General features: G+C 29.5%; 1 protein-coding gene across 1 annotated transcript; it reads left to right on the forward strand.

Moving 5' to 3' along the window:
* Positions 1-6,886: 6,886 nt before the first annotated feature.
* Positions 6,887-16,819, forward strand: PITX1 (paired like homeodomain 1). The gene is made up of 3 exons (XM_075859947.1): positions 6,887-7,218; positions 9,433-9,638; positions 15,120-16,819. Exons 1-3 carry the CDS (start codon positions 7,041-7,043, stop codon positions 15,666-15,668), a joined length of 933 nt encoding a protein of 310 aa, XP_075716062.1. The 5' UTR covers positions 6,887-7,040; the 3' UTR covers positions 15,669-16,819.
* Positions 16,820-17,197: the final 378 nt, after the last annotated feature.

Raw genomic sequence — 17,197 nt, forward strand, 5'->3', positions numbered from 1 at the left:
AGCAATGTCCATAAGTAACAATGTATGCATTTTCTATCATCCACTGTAGAGTGTATATATATATATACATATATGTGTGTATGTGTGTGTGTGTCTGTGTGTGTGTGTGTGTGTGTGTGTGTGTGTGTGTGTGTATGTATATGCATGTATATAAATAGATATTGTATAAAAAAAAAAAATATATATATATATATATATATATATATACATATATATATATATTGTACATAGATAAGGATGTGTTTTCTTGGTTGATATATATAGATATATATATATATAGATATATATATCTATATATATATATAGATGTATATATATATATATAAATACACTTTATAAATATATATTTATTGTAATTAAGAATTATTGATTACTTGAATTTTGACTTGCAACTTTAGTTATAGAATCCGCAGGAAAGCATTACTATTAATATATTACATACAACTAATTATTTCTAAGAAATAGAAACTGCATCATAAGTTATAGAGCTGCCAAGTTTAGATTGATGTTTTTTGTTTACTATTACTATTTACTAAGACATTGTTAAATTGAATATTTTTATTTAAAAAATTAGCTAACACATGTTACAAATTGCTAAATACTAAAAATCTAATAATAATATTTCTGTATATTTCATTTCAAATTAAAACATTGTCAAACTGTCAACTTTCAGTGTTATTAAGCATTGTAAAAAAAATCCTTATGTGGGACATGTTTATGTTTTTAGCCTGCTGATGGTGATACGTGAATGTCATCTATAACTTATATGGGACTTCATTTTTTTTAATTTATAAACAGTCAAATAAATAAGTATAGAAAAGTCCAGAGCAGCACTGAAAAACACTCAATGTGCAGAGCGGGTGCAAATCCAAGATCCAGGCAAAGGGTCTTCTTATAATAGAATAAAGGAAAGGCAACACTCCAAATTTGCAAAAGTGAAAAAAGTGATTAGTTTAATCCATATGTGACATTTCGATCCTGTATAGAACCTGCTTGAGAAAGGTTCTATACAGGACCGAAACGTTGCATATGGATTAAACTGACCACTTGTTTCACTTTTACAAATTTAGAGAGCTGCCTTTTCTTTATTCTTCAGTCAAATAAATAGTTATAGAAACTTAAGCACTATTTTTTGATGTATATACTATTTATTTGGTACAATAACTTTGGAAATGTGGAAAACTGCCAAACGTATATTTTTGGCATTGTTACATATTAAACACAAAAAACAAAAAAAATAACAACACACATATATGTGTATGTATATATATATATATATATATATATATATATATATATATATATATATATATATATACATACATTAGATCCGATCTTATTTTTAGTTTTGCAATTCCACAGGAAAGCATTTCTGTTATATATTAATATATAAAGCCGCCATGTTTATTTTATTTTGTTAACTTTTTAAAGACATTGCTGTTCTTAATAAGATGATATAAAAAAAATGGCCCGCACATTTTATATATTGTCCATCTTTTCTATTGTATATTAATTTGTTACTTTTAATTTTATTTTACAACATAAAAAAATATATAGGATATCTATGCATAGTTCTACTTATATTAGCTGCCTATGATATGTTTACATCATCTATACCTTACCTTGGATTGAATTCTTTCTTTATAACTATATAGTCAAATAAGAAACACAAAATGTAGCAAATCAAAGTAATAAGTAATAAGAGAAATTATTTATATATATATATATATATATATATATATACACATACATATACGTGTGTTTTGTTTGTTATATTTAACATTAACATATAGATTATTATTAGCATTTATATTATTGTAAGAATCAACAAAGTAGGTATGAAAAATGGACAATATGTTACCTATGTTGGATATTTTTTTTTCTAAACATTTTTACAAACATATTTAACAAACCAATGATCTAAAATAGTGTAAAAAAAATAAAAATGTATATATATATATATATATATATATATATATATATAAATATATATATATATGTAAAATAAATATTTGAACCTTTATATATATATATATATATATATATATATATATGTACACACACATCAGTAAATGGTTTGACATTTTTTTTTAAAACTTGTGCTTTTGTTTTTACATTTTCACATGTATTTTTTTATTTTAATCAAAAACATGTTTTGTTTTAGTTTTTTTTTAGTAAAAGTCAGAGTAACACTATATTTATGTATACGGATTAAAATTTAGGAAAATATGAAAGGATTTTCAATTGGTACATTTCAAACATTTTAAACTATACTTAACAAACAATGTATTTATTAGATTTATAAAAAAAAAAATAGGCAACATGTGATAAATTGTGCATTATTCATTTACATTTAGTTTTTACTTCCTATAATACTAATCTATTTATATAAATAAATATAATAACTTAAATATTTAAGGAATCACTGTTGCAAAGTGTTTTAGAAAAGCAACATTGAATATTTATATATATATATATATATATATATATATATATATATATATATATATAGCCTAACAAAATACCAGCAAAAGCATACTTGTCTTTACCTTAACTATTACTTATTTTGAATAATAAAAATAATTACATAAACCAGCAATTCAAATGTATCTAGAGAGGAATCATAATATACAGCAATTAACATATATCTAGGGAGAAATCATTATAAATACATATATATATATATATATATATATATATATATATATATATATATATATATATATATATATAGTCAGTGAATAATGTCATGATTGTATAAGAAGAGCAAACAGGTCCAGAGCTCTATTTCTCCCTCTAGTGGTCTTGCACTTTATGCCACTCTATACATTACATATCCCAGCTATTATTATTATTAACCATATGTGTTATTTAGTACTTTGATTTTGCATGTCAGCATATTGACATATTACATTAATTTTCCAGGTTTTCTGTAGTAAACAATTCCAAATACACAGCTAATTTTACCTGGCTACTCCACTTTATCTTTCTCTGTTCGCACCTTTGTTTTACTTGCGATAATCATCTGATTCAGTCGACATATAGTGAGGATTTACCTATCCCTATGTACCATATCTGATTTTTCCCTATAGCATTAAGAGGATTTGCCTAATTGATTTGAGTCTATACACAAATTTCATATAGCTCCAGGGAGCAGCTTGCAGCAGACGGCAGAGCATTTAGGAAGATTACCTGTTTGCTAAACAGAGCAGTTTTAGGTGGGTCCTGCTACAACAACCCTAGTTAAACAGGCCCCTCCAGTACTTTGCTAGTTAATTGATTGTGATTGTTTTAGTAATATAGATATAGTTGTTCAGTGGTGTAATAATATTTATCTAGTTATTCACTGTTATAGGAATATCGATATAGTTATTTATTTTGGTAATATGTATAATTAATGAATAGATAGATAGATTTGTGTTATATATAGAGCTAGATAAATATGGTATTATAGATATAACATTTATATAGATATTTATTTCAACTGATATATTAACGGAGAAATAGAGTTTTAATATAATTATTGTTATAATAATAAAATTGTAACATACAGTGGATCATCAAGATACATAGATAAAGATGCAATTGTTCTTTGTTTTATATATATATATATATATATATATATATATATATATATATATATATATATATATATAGTTGTTTATTCTTTATTATGTTAGAAGGATAGAGATAGATAGATAGATAGATAGATAGATAGATAGATAGATAGATAGATAGATAGATAGATAGATAGATAGATAGATAGATAGATAGATAGATATGAGATAGATAGATATTAGATAGATAGATATTAGATAGATAGATAGATAGATAGATAGATAGATAGATAGATAGATAGATAGATAGATAGATAGATAGATAGATAGATAGATAGATAGATAGATAGATAGATAGATAGATAAATAAATAGATAGATAGATAGATAGATAGATAGATAAAGATTCAATTGTTCTTTGTTTTATATATATGTATTTACAGTTGTTTATTCTTTATTATGTTAGAAGGATAGATAGATAGATAGATAGATAGATAGATAGATAGATAGATAGATAGATAGATAGATAGATAGATAGATAGATAGATAGATAGATATGAGATAGATAGATATTAGATAGATAGATAGATAGATAGATAGATAGATAGATAGATAGATAGATAGATAGATAGATAGATAGATAGATAGATAGATAGATAGATAAAGATTCAATTGTTCTTTGTTTTATATATATGTATTTACAGTTGTTTATTCTTTATTATGTTAGAAGGATAGATAGATAGATAGATAGATAGATAGATAGATAGATAGATAGATAGATAGATAGATAGATAGATAGATAGATAGATAGATAGATAGATAGATGATAGATAGATAGGAGTTGCTTGTAACAGATGCATTTGTTGCTTTAATATTATAGTATATCAATATTATAGGTACTGTTGTTTATTGCTTTGGTAGCATAGAAAGGCATAGGTTGTTCATTTCTATAGTAATATAGACAAATATACTTTTTCATTTTTATAGTTATATAGCTAGATACAGTTGCTAATTGCTTTAGTAATATAGCGTTATTACTCTTACATTTGTACTAATCTATACAGCTTCTTATTGCTTTAGTAATATAGATAGATGGACTTGTTTATTTGGAAAAGATGTTTTTCCAAATCTTATTTTGTCTATGAATAATAAAGGAGATGAAGAACTTTTTTGTGTGTCTCAAGGTCTCTACAGAACAGAAAACCTAGACAGTGTCTAGGCAAACACGTGTAATCTTATCATGTTCTCTTATCAAGCCTGGTCCACAGACTGCAGGTCCTTACCACTCACTCTATATGTGTTTATCTTACTATTCAATAGCCCTAACCTGCTGTGCTTTGTCTTGTATGAAGTGGCAAGCTACACAATATTGACTGTGAGTGTGTGTGTTCTGTGTGTCCAACATTACGTAGGTGTAAACTACACGGCCTTGAAGACGTTTTTGTCCTTTGGATACTTTTTGTTAAAAAAAAAAAGAGTAGAGTCCAATATCAGATGTTTTACATGTTATATTCACAAAGGAAGACCAATAGTGAGAACTAGAAAAGAACCACTAAAACAATAACTTGTGAAACATGCAAAATTTAGAATTTTCTGATATTAGAAATCAGTAAAAATTTATTTTTATATAGATGCAATGTCTTTTACTGGTTGTCTGCAGAATTTGTTGCTATTTTACAATTTAAGCAGACGAAGGGTCTGGAGATAAAATAAAAATCAATTTACTGATAATTCTTCTGGTTTTCTATAAAAGAGTGAAATGATTTATAAGTAATGCAAGATGGTGCTTGATGATAGATAGATAGATAGATAGATAGATAGATAGATAGATAGATAGATAGATAGATAGATAGATAGATAGATAGATAGATAGATAGATAGATAGATAAAACATTCCTAAAACATTCCTTTAGAAAATGCAGATAGTAATTGCAAATAACTGGCCAGAATGATGTGGTCAAAATGAATCAAGGTTTATAAAAAAAAAATATATCTATAATATAAACAGCATAAATATTATATAATGCATGTAAGAATAATATTAAATGGTAGAAAAACATAATATATAATAATAATAACAAAATAATATAAATATAAAACATATGAACATAGAATAATATAATATAAAATACTGTTATTCTATAGTAGATAACTGACTTAGGAATCTTCACAATTCCCCTGGAAAAAGTTTGGGGTGATTACTGCGTTTGCTGACTATTTTAGTATTAATTATTATTCTTAAATACCTTCACCACAGTCAACCCGCAGTACTCGCATTAAAATAAAGCAAAATATACCCTAAATATAATATATATGTTTTTATTAATGCTACACTCTGAATGCAAGGGGAAAAGGAAACATCGCATGACTATAATGTTTATGATTTGGGAAAATATATGTATATACAATCGGTACTCTTTAAATAGTAAGCAATATATTGTATTATTTTTAATATACATGTAAAAATGTACATAATAAAGTACGGAAAGAATAAAAAACATTTTTTTTACACTCCACGACTAAAATATTTCATTTATCTTTGTAGATTGTCCTATTGTATTTCATAATTTCTTTATGCAATATATATTTATTGACCTATTTATTTGTTTTTGCACCATAGGACTCCCTGGTATACAAAGAAGGCTGAGTCTATTTAACTGAGTGTAAGACCTCCCTATATGACTAATGAATTACTTTATGTCGTCCTCAGCCCAATCTACAGTTTAGTTAAGGAGCAGGCTGCAAACTCCCCAAAGATCCTTGGAACTGCTCTTTAAGGTATCTAGCCTTTACTGGCAAAGCCTGCCATGAATAGTTGAATGGTATGTTGAATGGTATGAAAGTATATATTTACTTAAGAGTCTATCAATATTTGAAGTAAGGCAAGGTATTCAGAGCCATACAAAACCATATAAATCACCTAAGTTGTAAAGTTCAAGGGACATCATAGTCATAAAAAAGAGCAGGTCTGAACTAATGAAAAACAAAGCTAATTATTCTCTGCACATTTATTCTCAGAGTTATCCCCTGATGGTGGAAAGTAAGGTTATTTAAAGGGATTGCTGTCTCTTTAAGAAAGGCCTTGCCAGTAAAGCTTAGATACCTTAGAGAGCAGCTCCAGAGATCTATGGGGAGTTTGCAGGCTGCTCCTTAGCTAGACTGTAGGTTGGGCTGAAGACTGCACATAGTAATTTATTAGTAAGACAGGGAGGTATTAAGTTCAGTTGGGCGGTGCTCCAGTATACTGCAGCCACTTCTACCAGGGCAGGTCCTTTAATCTCTTTAGCTAAAAACTATCAAGCCAGCAGCTTGTACTTCCTAACACTCTAATGTATCTTTGCTTGGGAAACTACATACAGTCTATTGCCTAAAAGGAAGAAGAAGGAACTTTTTCCAAGTCAGTTTTTATGGGTCTCCAACCTTTTCAAGGACAGTACCTGGATGTGACTTGGTTTGTGTAGGATCTTGTGGAATACCAATTTTCATGAGCAGTATTGTCATGGATTCTTTTAAAGGGGGTATGAATCTGGAGAGGTTGCCTGAAAGTTTAAGACCCCAGCCTTCTCACGACATGGCCTCCAACTTCCATTTGCAAAGATCAACTGAAACTAGAGAACCAATTGAGAATTCAGCCAGCGAATCATCTGATACTGAACTTGCAGGTAATAATATTAATTAACAACGTACTTTATGAAATCCTATACATATGTCTTACGCCTTAAAATTGCCATGTCTTATCATATATAGTTTACTATTCGTTTTGTCCGTTAGAATAAGATTAATAATAATCATATTCATCAACTTCATAATATATTGCTTTACTAACATATTAAAGACAACAAAAAGACAGCTTACCGCAGTGAACTAATATGCCATTTATAAAGAGATAGATAGATATTAATATGAGTGATAGTTAGATAGATAGATAGATAGATAGATAGATAGATAGATAGATAGATAGATAGATAGATAGATAGATAGATAGATAGATAGATAGATAGACAGATAGATGATAGATAGATAGATAGATAGATAGATAGATAGATAGATAGATAGATAGATAGATAGATGATAGATAGATAGATAGATAGATAGATAGATAGATAGATAGATAGATAGATAGATAGATAGATAGATAGATAGATAGATAGATAGATAGATAGATAGATAATGCTTTAATTCCTTCTTTATAACGCAGTGTTAGTATCATTTAACTTTTTCACATTGGTTTGGGTTGTTATTGTTAATATCATTGAGTGTGTTATAACAAAAGCAAATAAATATTTTTTGGTCTCTTTGCACAAAATCTCATTTGGGAAATATCTGTGGACATCCGGTTTAGATTATTTAAGGACAGGCCTTGTACTGCTGCCCAGAGAACACATAGTCTGCTGAAAATAATTATTATTGAAAATGACTAAACTATGAGGACCTATTCTCACCCTGAACTCACTGTCAAGCTGGAAAGAGTGTGTGTTTATATATATATATATATATATATATGTATATATATATATATATATATATATATATATATATATATATATATCCCCAGATGGTGGAACTGTGGTCTATGATATTAGATATCTTGGAGAGGTAACAAGGCTATTGCTTTGTATACAGTCAGTATAAAGTATATACTTGCTGTTTGTTGTATTTTGATTCAATATTATCATGCTCTATCAGTTATATGCAATAATAACTTGTGTGCTTTGTGTCCCTCCTGAGAGGCATTTTCCGCTCTTTAGACACGTAAAAATTAGACAGGTCAGTTTAGGTAACCTCACAGAAATATCACAAACTCCCAGAGGGTTTTTTGCTCTGTGGCCTATTGAAAGCAGCTACTGAAAGGCTCTTGTTATCCAAGCAACATCAATATTTGTTACCTTTATTACAGCTAAGGCAAATGTATTATTCCAAAAGAAAAACTGAACGCAGAGGCAATATTATCACCTTTACTATTATTATTGCAGCTATTACCATCACTAATGTTTTGTCAAGGCCTTTTATCCTGTTATCACAAGTAAAAAAAAAGCTACAAATATTTTTTTTAGCATATATTTTATATTTACAGTGTCAAATTATTATTAGTGTTATAACTGTTGTTGTTTATTATTATTATTATTTTTATTATAATTATTATTAACATTAGTATTATGTTGTTGTTGTTGTTGTTGTTATTATTGCTTGTATTATTATTATTGTTTTGTATATATGTTGGTATTTCATAAAGCTATAATTATCATTATTAATATCAGTTGCAGTAGCAGTGATTATAATAGTATAGAAGTGTTTTTATTAAATTATTATTTTTAATATTATTGTCACTATTATATTTATAATAGTAGTAACAGAATCACAGTATAACATTTTACTTATTACTTTTAACAGAGTGCTTACATAGATATGTACATTATAATGTAGCTTTTTTTTGGTTACGTAGTACATAGAAATATGCAGTAATTAAAAGAAAATACATTTTCTTCTGTATATATGAATTGCCAGCATTCATTGCTGAACACTTTTGTTTGCCATCAATACTTTGTTTCAATTTTTGCTTAGTTTATATTTAAGAATATTTTACTATATACCTAATTTAATATACTTAAGATATTCTTAACTAGTCTTCGAATTTTCTAACTATGGTCGCTAAATATTTTAAGACCTAAATTGTCATTTATCATTATTCGGTGCCTAATGGGATATTAGTGGTGAAATCTAGAATATAAATAGCTGGCTATGCATTTTATTTAATTTTACACACATTTACTGATACAGAACTATAAAGATGCATATATTTGGATTGATCTCATAAGGTCACTCTGTGTTCCCCAACATTGCTATGTTACCAATCTGTAGCTTTGGACTCTTCACAGAAAAGGACAGGAGTGGGGAGCAAAAAAGTGAAGATGGTAATGTGGATGACCCGTCCAAGAAGAAAAAACAACGGAGACAGAGAACTCATTTCACCAGCCAACAACTGCAGGAGCTGGAGGCCACCTTCCAGAGGAACCGCTACCCTGATATGAGTATGAGAGAGGAGATAGCAGTGTGGACAAATCTGACAGAGGCCAGAGTTAGGGTAAGATCAACACATTGTGTGTTTATAAATATAAATATATATATATATATATATATATATATATATATATATATATATATATGCCCTGCTCCCTCCTGGCTTCCTTATTATAGATGGATAGATGATAGATAGTTAGATGATAGATAGATAGATAGATAGATAGATAGATAGATAGATAGATAGATAGATAGATAGATAGATAGATAGATAGATAGATAGATAGATAGATAGATAGATAGATTACTACAAGTCAACGCACAATAAGGAGCTGAAAGGGAGGTGGAAAATCCATAACTATGAAATTTGATCCGTTTCCTTTAATACTGTACCCTGCTCACTTTCAAAGTTCAGTTACATAGTAGTAATGCTCTGTTTTTTATTTTGTTTTTATTGAATTTTTTGATACGACAGAGGAGCTACATATGATGGTAAACTTAACAGAAGGACGAATACGAACACTGAAACAATGACGAGCATTATTTAAAAAATGCAGAATAATGACTGACCTATTATGATGCATATTATAGTTTTAAGAGCAAATTAATTAAGTATTGCCTGCATCAGGTACAGATTCATACATCTACTCCCACTGGTATAAAAGGTACATATATACATATGTATATATACATATATATATATATATATACAGCTATATATGTATATATATATAAAGGAGAAAACAGCAGCACTCACAGAATAAAAATGTGAGTATATATATATACTATATAGCTATATATATATATATATATATATGTATACACATATACATTTTTATATACTGACATTAAAATAATTCAATTGATTTCATCCTTTAAACCACATATGTAACAATAATTGCAACATTTCTTTGTTAATTTGATCACTTTTAAACCGCTTGTCTTTCCGGCTAACGACTAGCAGATGCCTGTTTACACGAGGGGATATAACGCCAACAAACAATAATCTTAAGGTTATCATAAAAGATAAATTTCTTGCTGATCGTGCAATCACAGCACATGTGTACACTGGCCAATCATTGCAATATTTTTATATTACAATTTTTATATGGTTTTTGCCCTGTGTAAAAGTCCCTTCCCTCTTCCAGTCAGTTTAATAGTCTATCAGTAAATAAAACTTTAGATAAGGGAAATATTTTATTTCAGGTATAGATTAAACTGTTTATCTAATGAAAAGTTTACTGTAGTAAGGGATTTATTTTAAAATAATACATTCCATATAAATTTCCTTTACTTGAGAACACATTTGATGAAAAAAATAGCAGGTTTTTATTTATTTTGTTTCATTCAGTTATATATTTATTTATTTTTATTTATTATTACGTTGATATACTTTAGTGTTCTTCCTAAAACGAATAGCAATAACAATAATAATACTAATAGTAATAATAATAATATAATTATGTTTCCATGAGCAAACTCTTAATTTCAGACCCCACTAGCTTTGTACATATAACACCCTAACATTGCTGCTCCAATCCTTCGTTCTCATTTTCTTAAACCCAATATAATTTTACACAGAGACACATTAAAAAAGCACTGGCCCCAAACAAAGACGAGATGGAAAACGAAATCCAACGACTAAACCTCAAGGCAAAGTTAGATTGAAAGGTTCATTTCATATAGCCCGTAATAAAAGAATGAACAAGCGGAAATGATTTTTATGTAAAAAATAACAGTTAAAACTTGCTGCATAAGGTCAGTCAGTTGTTATTCTGTACAGATTGTAGGATATTTTACATAAGATACAGGGATACATATATGTAAAGTCTATGGGGGTCCAAGGAAATGTGATCGTTTTCTATATGTGATGTGTGTGCTGCATTCACCGGGGGCTCTTTGTGACTCCCTATGAACACATAGTGCTTCAGGTTATGCAGTGGAAACTTCAATAAACTGCTGCCATGTTGGGATACTTGAGACTTCGTTATTTATCCTGACTACAGAGATGATGCATTAACAAGCTGGCATAAAATATTAACTGTTGATACTAGCAGTAGATCTCTGTATGATGGGGTTCTGTTTCCTGTTTCCCTATAAAGGTAAATAAATAAAACAATATATATATATATATATATATATATAAATATATACATATGTATATATATATATATATATACACATATATATATATATATATATATATACATACGGATTCTGTTTAAAAGAAATGCATAAATGCATTAATTAATTTTTATCCTGTCCTAGTTTAACTGGTACACACTTCACAAATCTTGAAATATAAGAAATGCAAATACAAAAAATACATGACTAGTGTGAATCTAGTCTTACAATACACCACATTATAATTATGCATAGTGCCTGAAGCCAGAAAAAAAATTAAAAAAAAATACTAAACACATCCTACAGGCATCTTATGTAAATCAACTAATTTTATTACTAAAGTAACTAGTCTTTATGGTTTTGTTTTTTGCTTGCATATTTTTTTGTTATTAGTAAATGCATTGTTACATCCATGTATAACTCCATATTTGTGTATACCTTATGCAAAGAACATCCCGCTAGTATGTAAATTCATATGCAAGTGGAGGGTGCTTTGTGCTTTACATATGAAGAAGTTGCTTTGTATTATATATCGCAACATTATTGTTCCACAATAAATGTCAGGTTTTTTTTCACAAAAACAAAACCCACTCTAAACTAAAAATTGTGTGTTATTTTTTTTCGTTTGGAGATAAATGTACAATGTTTTATAATTATAGTAAAGAGTCACTATAAGTAAATATGAAGAGCAGATCGTTTATTTGCAAAAATGGAGGATATAACTTTTGGCTACAGTTTTAAATTTACATTTAATGTCTTCTCTGGCTTATATAAAATAGCAGTTACTATTATTTTTCAAAAACATGACTTAAATATTATGATCAAACAAGAGATGGAGAAATAGGGGAAACAAGCAAGCATAGTTAGGGGGAGAGAAAAAAAAAAGAAAAAGAAAGAAAGAAAGAAAGAAAGAAAGAAAGAAAGAAAGAAAGAAAGAAAGAAAGAAAGAAAGAAAGAAAGAAAGAAAGAAAGAAAGAAAGAAAGAAAAGGAAAGATTGTTAAATATAAATAAAATATAGTGCATAATGTGTACCCTTACAACATAAATTCATAATTTATATATCTTGAGGCTGGAGTTAAAAATATACAGAGAAGTATGGATAGATAGATGATAGATAGATAGATAGATATGAGATAGATGATAGATAGATAGATAGATAGATAGATAGATAGATAGATAGATAGATAGATAGATAGATAGATAGATAGATAGATAGATAGATAGATACCTAAACATTGCTCCTTCTGTTCCTATATAAAGACTTACAGAACAGTCTAAACAGAATTGTATTCCCAACATATTTTTATATATATATATATGCATTGATAACAGAAAGTGCAGATTATATATTATTATTATATTATATATTATCATAATAAATCTATATCATTATATAGATCACTTTAATTTAGTGAATGATTCTTTAATATTAAAGTAAATGAAATAAAATAATATATAATGAAGTGATTCAATATATTTGCGCGAACGCATTAAAATAAATGAATGATTTAGGCTTGTATAGCTATTGCATAGATTTCAAGCAGTGCGCGTATGGAATTAGCTTAAGAAAAAACAATATAAGTAGAATAAATAGATCATAATACAATAATATATCTAATTAAATTCCTACGTGTGCATAAAATTTCAAAATGATTTCAGCTTGCCGTCTTAATGCTTTTTTTTAAAAACAATGTAGTCCACATTTAGTGTAAGCTAAAACTTTTGTGTGTGTGTGTGTGTGTGTGTGTGTATATATATATATATATATATATATATATATATATATATATTTATTTATATATATAATTGGTATAAATATTCTTTAAATTACAAACAGTGAATATTGAGATGGAGTTAAACTTTAATATTCATAGTATATTCAATACAGTCCTATATGTACAGCAAATGAAAGAATGCTTCTGCTTTGCCTTCTTAATTACATTTTTTTACAGCTTTAAAGGGTCTTATTCTTTTTACTTACGGAAACTACATATGATAAATGGTTCTGTCTGCTGTGTTTCTGCAGCAAATACCCTTTTAATTAGGAATGCTTTTTGTAAAGTCGTTATTTGTTCCCTGAGTGTTTTCTGTAAAAGTAAAGCAAAGCCAAGGCTATGTGAGCAGATGCAACTGCAACCGGTCAGGGCAGTAAATCCTAATGAGTTCTACCTGTATACACTGCATATCCAAAGGGCAGTGGGAAGATTGTGCCTCAACATCACTAATTCAATCCTTGCTTTTATGATCTGTAAGCAGGGATTTTTATTATGCACACTATATTATTAGAGAAAAGCCCTTGATAAACATTACCATGGCCAATTAATATACTATGGAAACTAGAGGCTGCTGCAACTATAGGGGCAAATTAAATGTAAATACATACGGGTCTTACAATCCTGAACAGAGGTGGAAGCAGCTGTACATAGAATCAAGTTATTAGAATGTAAAATCACCAATATCTGATTATTACCATTCTGCAACATAAACACAGTAATAAATGACCTACATTCCATCTGACGTATTATATAGATTTACAGCTTTTGTAGAACTACAAATTCTAGAATGCCTAAGCCTTGTCAGGACATGATGGGCATGCAATGTTTAGACTTGTAGTTCCACAAGAACTGTAAAGACCAAGGCAGTTAAACCAGCTACAAATGAAGAATTCATTCAGCTAATACTATTGCACGTACATCATCCATGTAAGCTATCTTAAGCTTGATTATTTTGGAAGTATTGTAGATGCCACCACTGTAACAGAAGAACGGTCTCTCCATCTCTCTTTTGCATAGATAAATAGCATGCATGGTTTTTTTAAACTAAACTTGATACCACTATTTTGTTGGATCTCAGTTCCTCTCAGAATTCTGTTTTTGGCAATTCCCATATAACATGATTGAGTTTCTGAACAGCATGCAACAAAATGCAGTTTTTCAATCACTTCATAATTCCATATGAATATAGGGTTAAAACATTAGACATGAATTCATTTGATTTAATCCAGGCCTATTAAATGATAAAGTAAAGGTAGATATACTAATTTCCTTAACCAAGAATGCCCTGCTCTAGGTGCTCACAATCGTTGCTCTGAGAAGCCTATTCATTTTCTTTATAAGCACCACTGTGATTTACTGATTAATATTTTCCCTATAGGTCTAAGAGGCCAGGGCACCAGACATCATGCAGTAAGCATGCTTCATTGTTTTTCTAGCACAAACGTTTGTAAGGAAATTGCTGAATGCTTCCCATTTAGGTTTGAAATGTTTGTCTTCTTTGGTCGCTTGACCCTCAGAGTTGTTCTGGTATTATTATTGAGGTCAGTCCGGTGTAGGTGTTGTCAGAGGTCTACTCTAAATGGTTGTGGGTGACCTTTGCATGGTGAGGCCACACTTATGGTTTAAACTTTTTTTCACTTTGCAGGTCTGGTTCAAAAACCGCAGAGCCAAGTGGAGGAAAAGGGAGCGCAACCAGCAGATGGACCTATGTAAGAATGGCTATGTCCCTCAGTTCAGCGGCCTCATGCAGCCCTATGATGACATGTATGCAGGATACCCATACAACAACTGGGCAACTAAAAGTCTGACCCCTGCTCCACTGTCTACCAAAAGCTTCACTTTCTTCAACTCAATGAGTCCTTTGTCTTCTCAGTCCATGTTCTCTGGCCCAAGTTCTATCTCCTCAATGAGCATGCCATCCAGTATGGGGCACTCTGCTGTACCTGGCATGCCAAATTCAAGCCTAAATAATATCAATAATCTTAATAATATCAGTGGGTCCTCGCTCAACTCAGCTATGTCGTCAACAGCATGTCCATATGGACCTCCTGGTTCCCCATACACCGTTTATAGGGACACCTGTAATTCTAGTTTGGCTAGCCTTAGACTTAAATCCAAACAACATTCAACTTTTGGATACAGCAGCTTACAAAGTCCAGGATCTAGTTTGAATGCTTGTCAATACAACAGCTGATGGACCGAGAATCAAATCATTGTGCCCTGTGGACTTTTGACTTTGATAAAGGACCAGAAACATTTTGCAAGAAACAAGAAAACCTAATACACATGGATGAGTTGCAATCTTCTCTCTGGATTATGCGGGTTGTATGTACTTGAACTTGCACAGGATTTTCCAGTGTCCACTTTATAGAGAGATTTAGTGGAGGTAAAGTTTTCATATCTAAATATTTGGTAGTCATCAAAGGCGGGGGAGATGTATTGTGGTCTACACTGAGATTGGTGATCATTTACCACTGCAAAACAGGTATTTGCAGAGAAAGATTCTAGGGGGAGAGGTGGGAGAGGAAATATTAAAATATTAGGTATTAAAATAATAAGGGTTAACCACTTAAAAAGGTTATATGTAAATATATAAATATATATCTGCCGCTACATTGTGCCAAATGATTGTGTGCCACAGTTTAATAAACTGGTTCAATTGCATGGATCGCAATGGTTGTCCAGCAAAAAAAAAATCATTTATTGGTTTAGTTGTTCCTCCTGTAGAATAAAAACACCTAATATCTACCATGACCATCCCAACATAAATACACAGCATTGCCTCCATCAGTGACTTTTCACAGCCCAGATGTATTTATCGTATGCTTTGATCAATATTATTTATCTGCAATCTCTTTTAGCTCCCCATGTATCTTTTAAATATGCTATGTAAAATAAAAAATAAAAACCCCAGGTACCTAATAGTGTGACAATGTAACTATTTGAGCCTTTGAAGTGAGTTTGCTCACCAGTCACAAAAAAAGTATTCTGTCAAAGTGTGAGACAAAGCAAAATATTCTGGTGTAGCATTAATAGTGGTTTGTTTTCATTCTGAATCTTTAATAATATGGCAAAGTAATCAACATTTTTAGCCAGATATTTGTCAATGTTCTTTTTCTAAGGAAAATCCATTTAAAATGCACAAAGTGTCCCTCATTCTCTCCCCTGCTCCCCTCCTTCTCCTCAGTGTATTGTACACCTGTGGTAACCGTAATGTGGATGTGTGGATGTTTAATAATAATAATGTTGTGCTGAATAAGAGAATGCAGTGTCATTTTTTATAACTTATGTTTTTGATTTTTTTTTTTGTGAATACTTATATTTTTTTTTTAATTTCAAAAATTAAGAGCATGGGAATAAAACAGATTTAAGCAAAAGCTTTTCGGTGTTTTTTTGCTAGTTAAATTCTGTTATTTATTATAATGTAATTATGAAACAACTTTTACAAAATGAAAATAAATGTATCACCAGCCATAGTGTTTGCATTTTTTGTGATATAGATCAAATACATTATTTCATGTTTTATTACAAACTACAGATGTGATTGAAACATACATTTCAATACCAAAACATCAAAGTATGCTACCTTTGGGTCCTTCTCCCAAATGTTGCATTATTTTATGCATCGGTTGATTTATAACTTATAAAGAAAAAAAATAGCAAGAAAATGCTATTGTAATCTTTCCCTTTCATATACAGATATATTGCTAATTTATTATGACT

Source organism: Rhinoderma darwinii, chromosome 3 (genome assembly GCF_050947455.1).
Source record: "Rhinoderma darwinii isolate aRhiDar2 chromosome 3, aRhiDar2.hap1, whole genome shotgun sequence".
NCBI classification, from domain to species: Eukaryota; Metazoa; Chordata; class Amphibia; order Anura; family Rhinodermatidae; genus Rhinoderma; species Rhinoderma darwinii.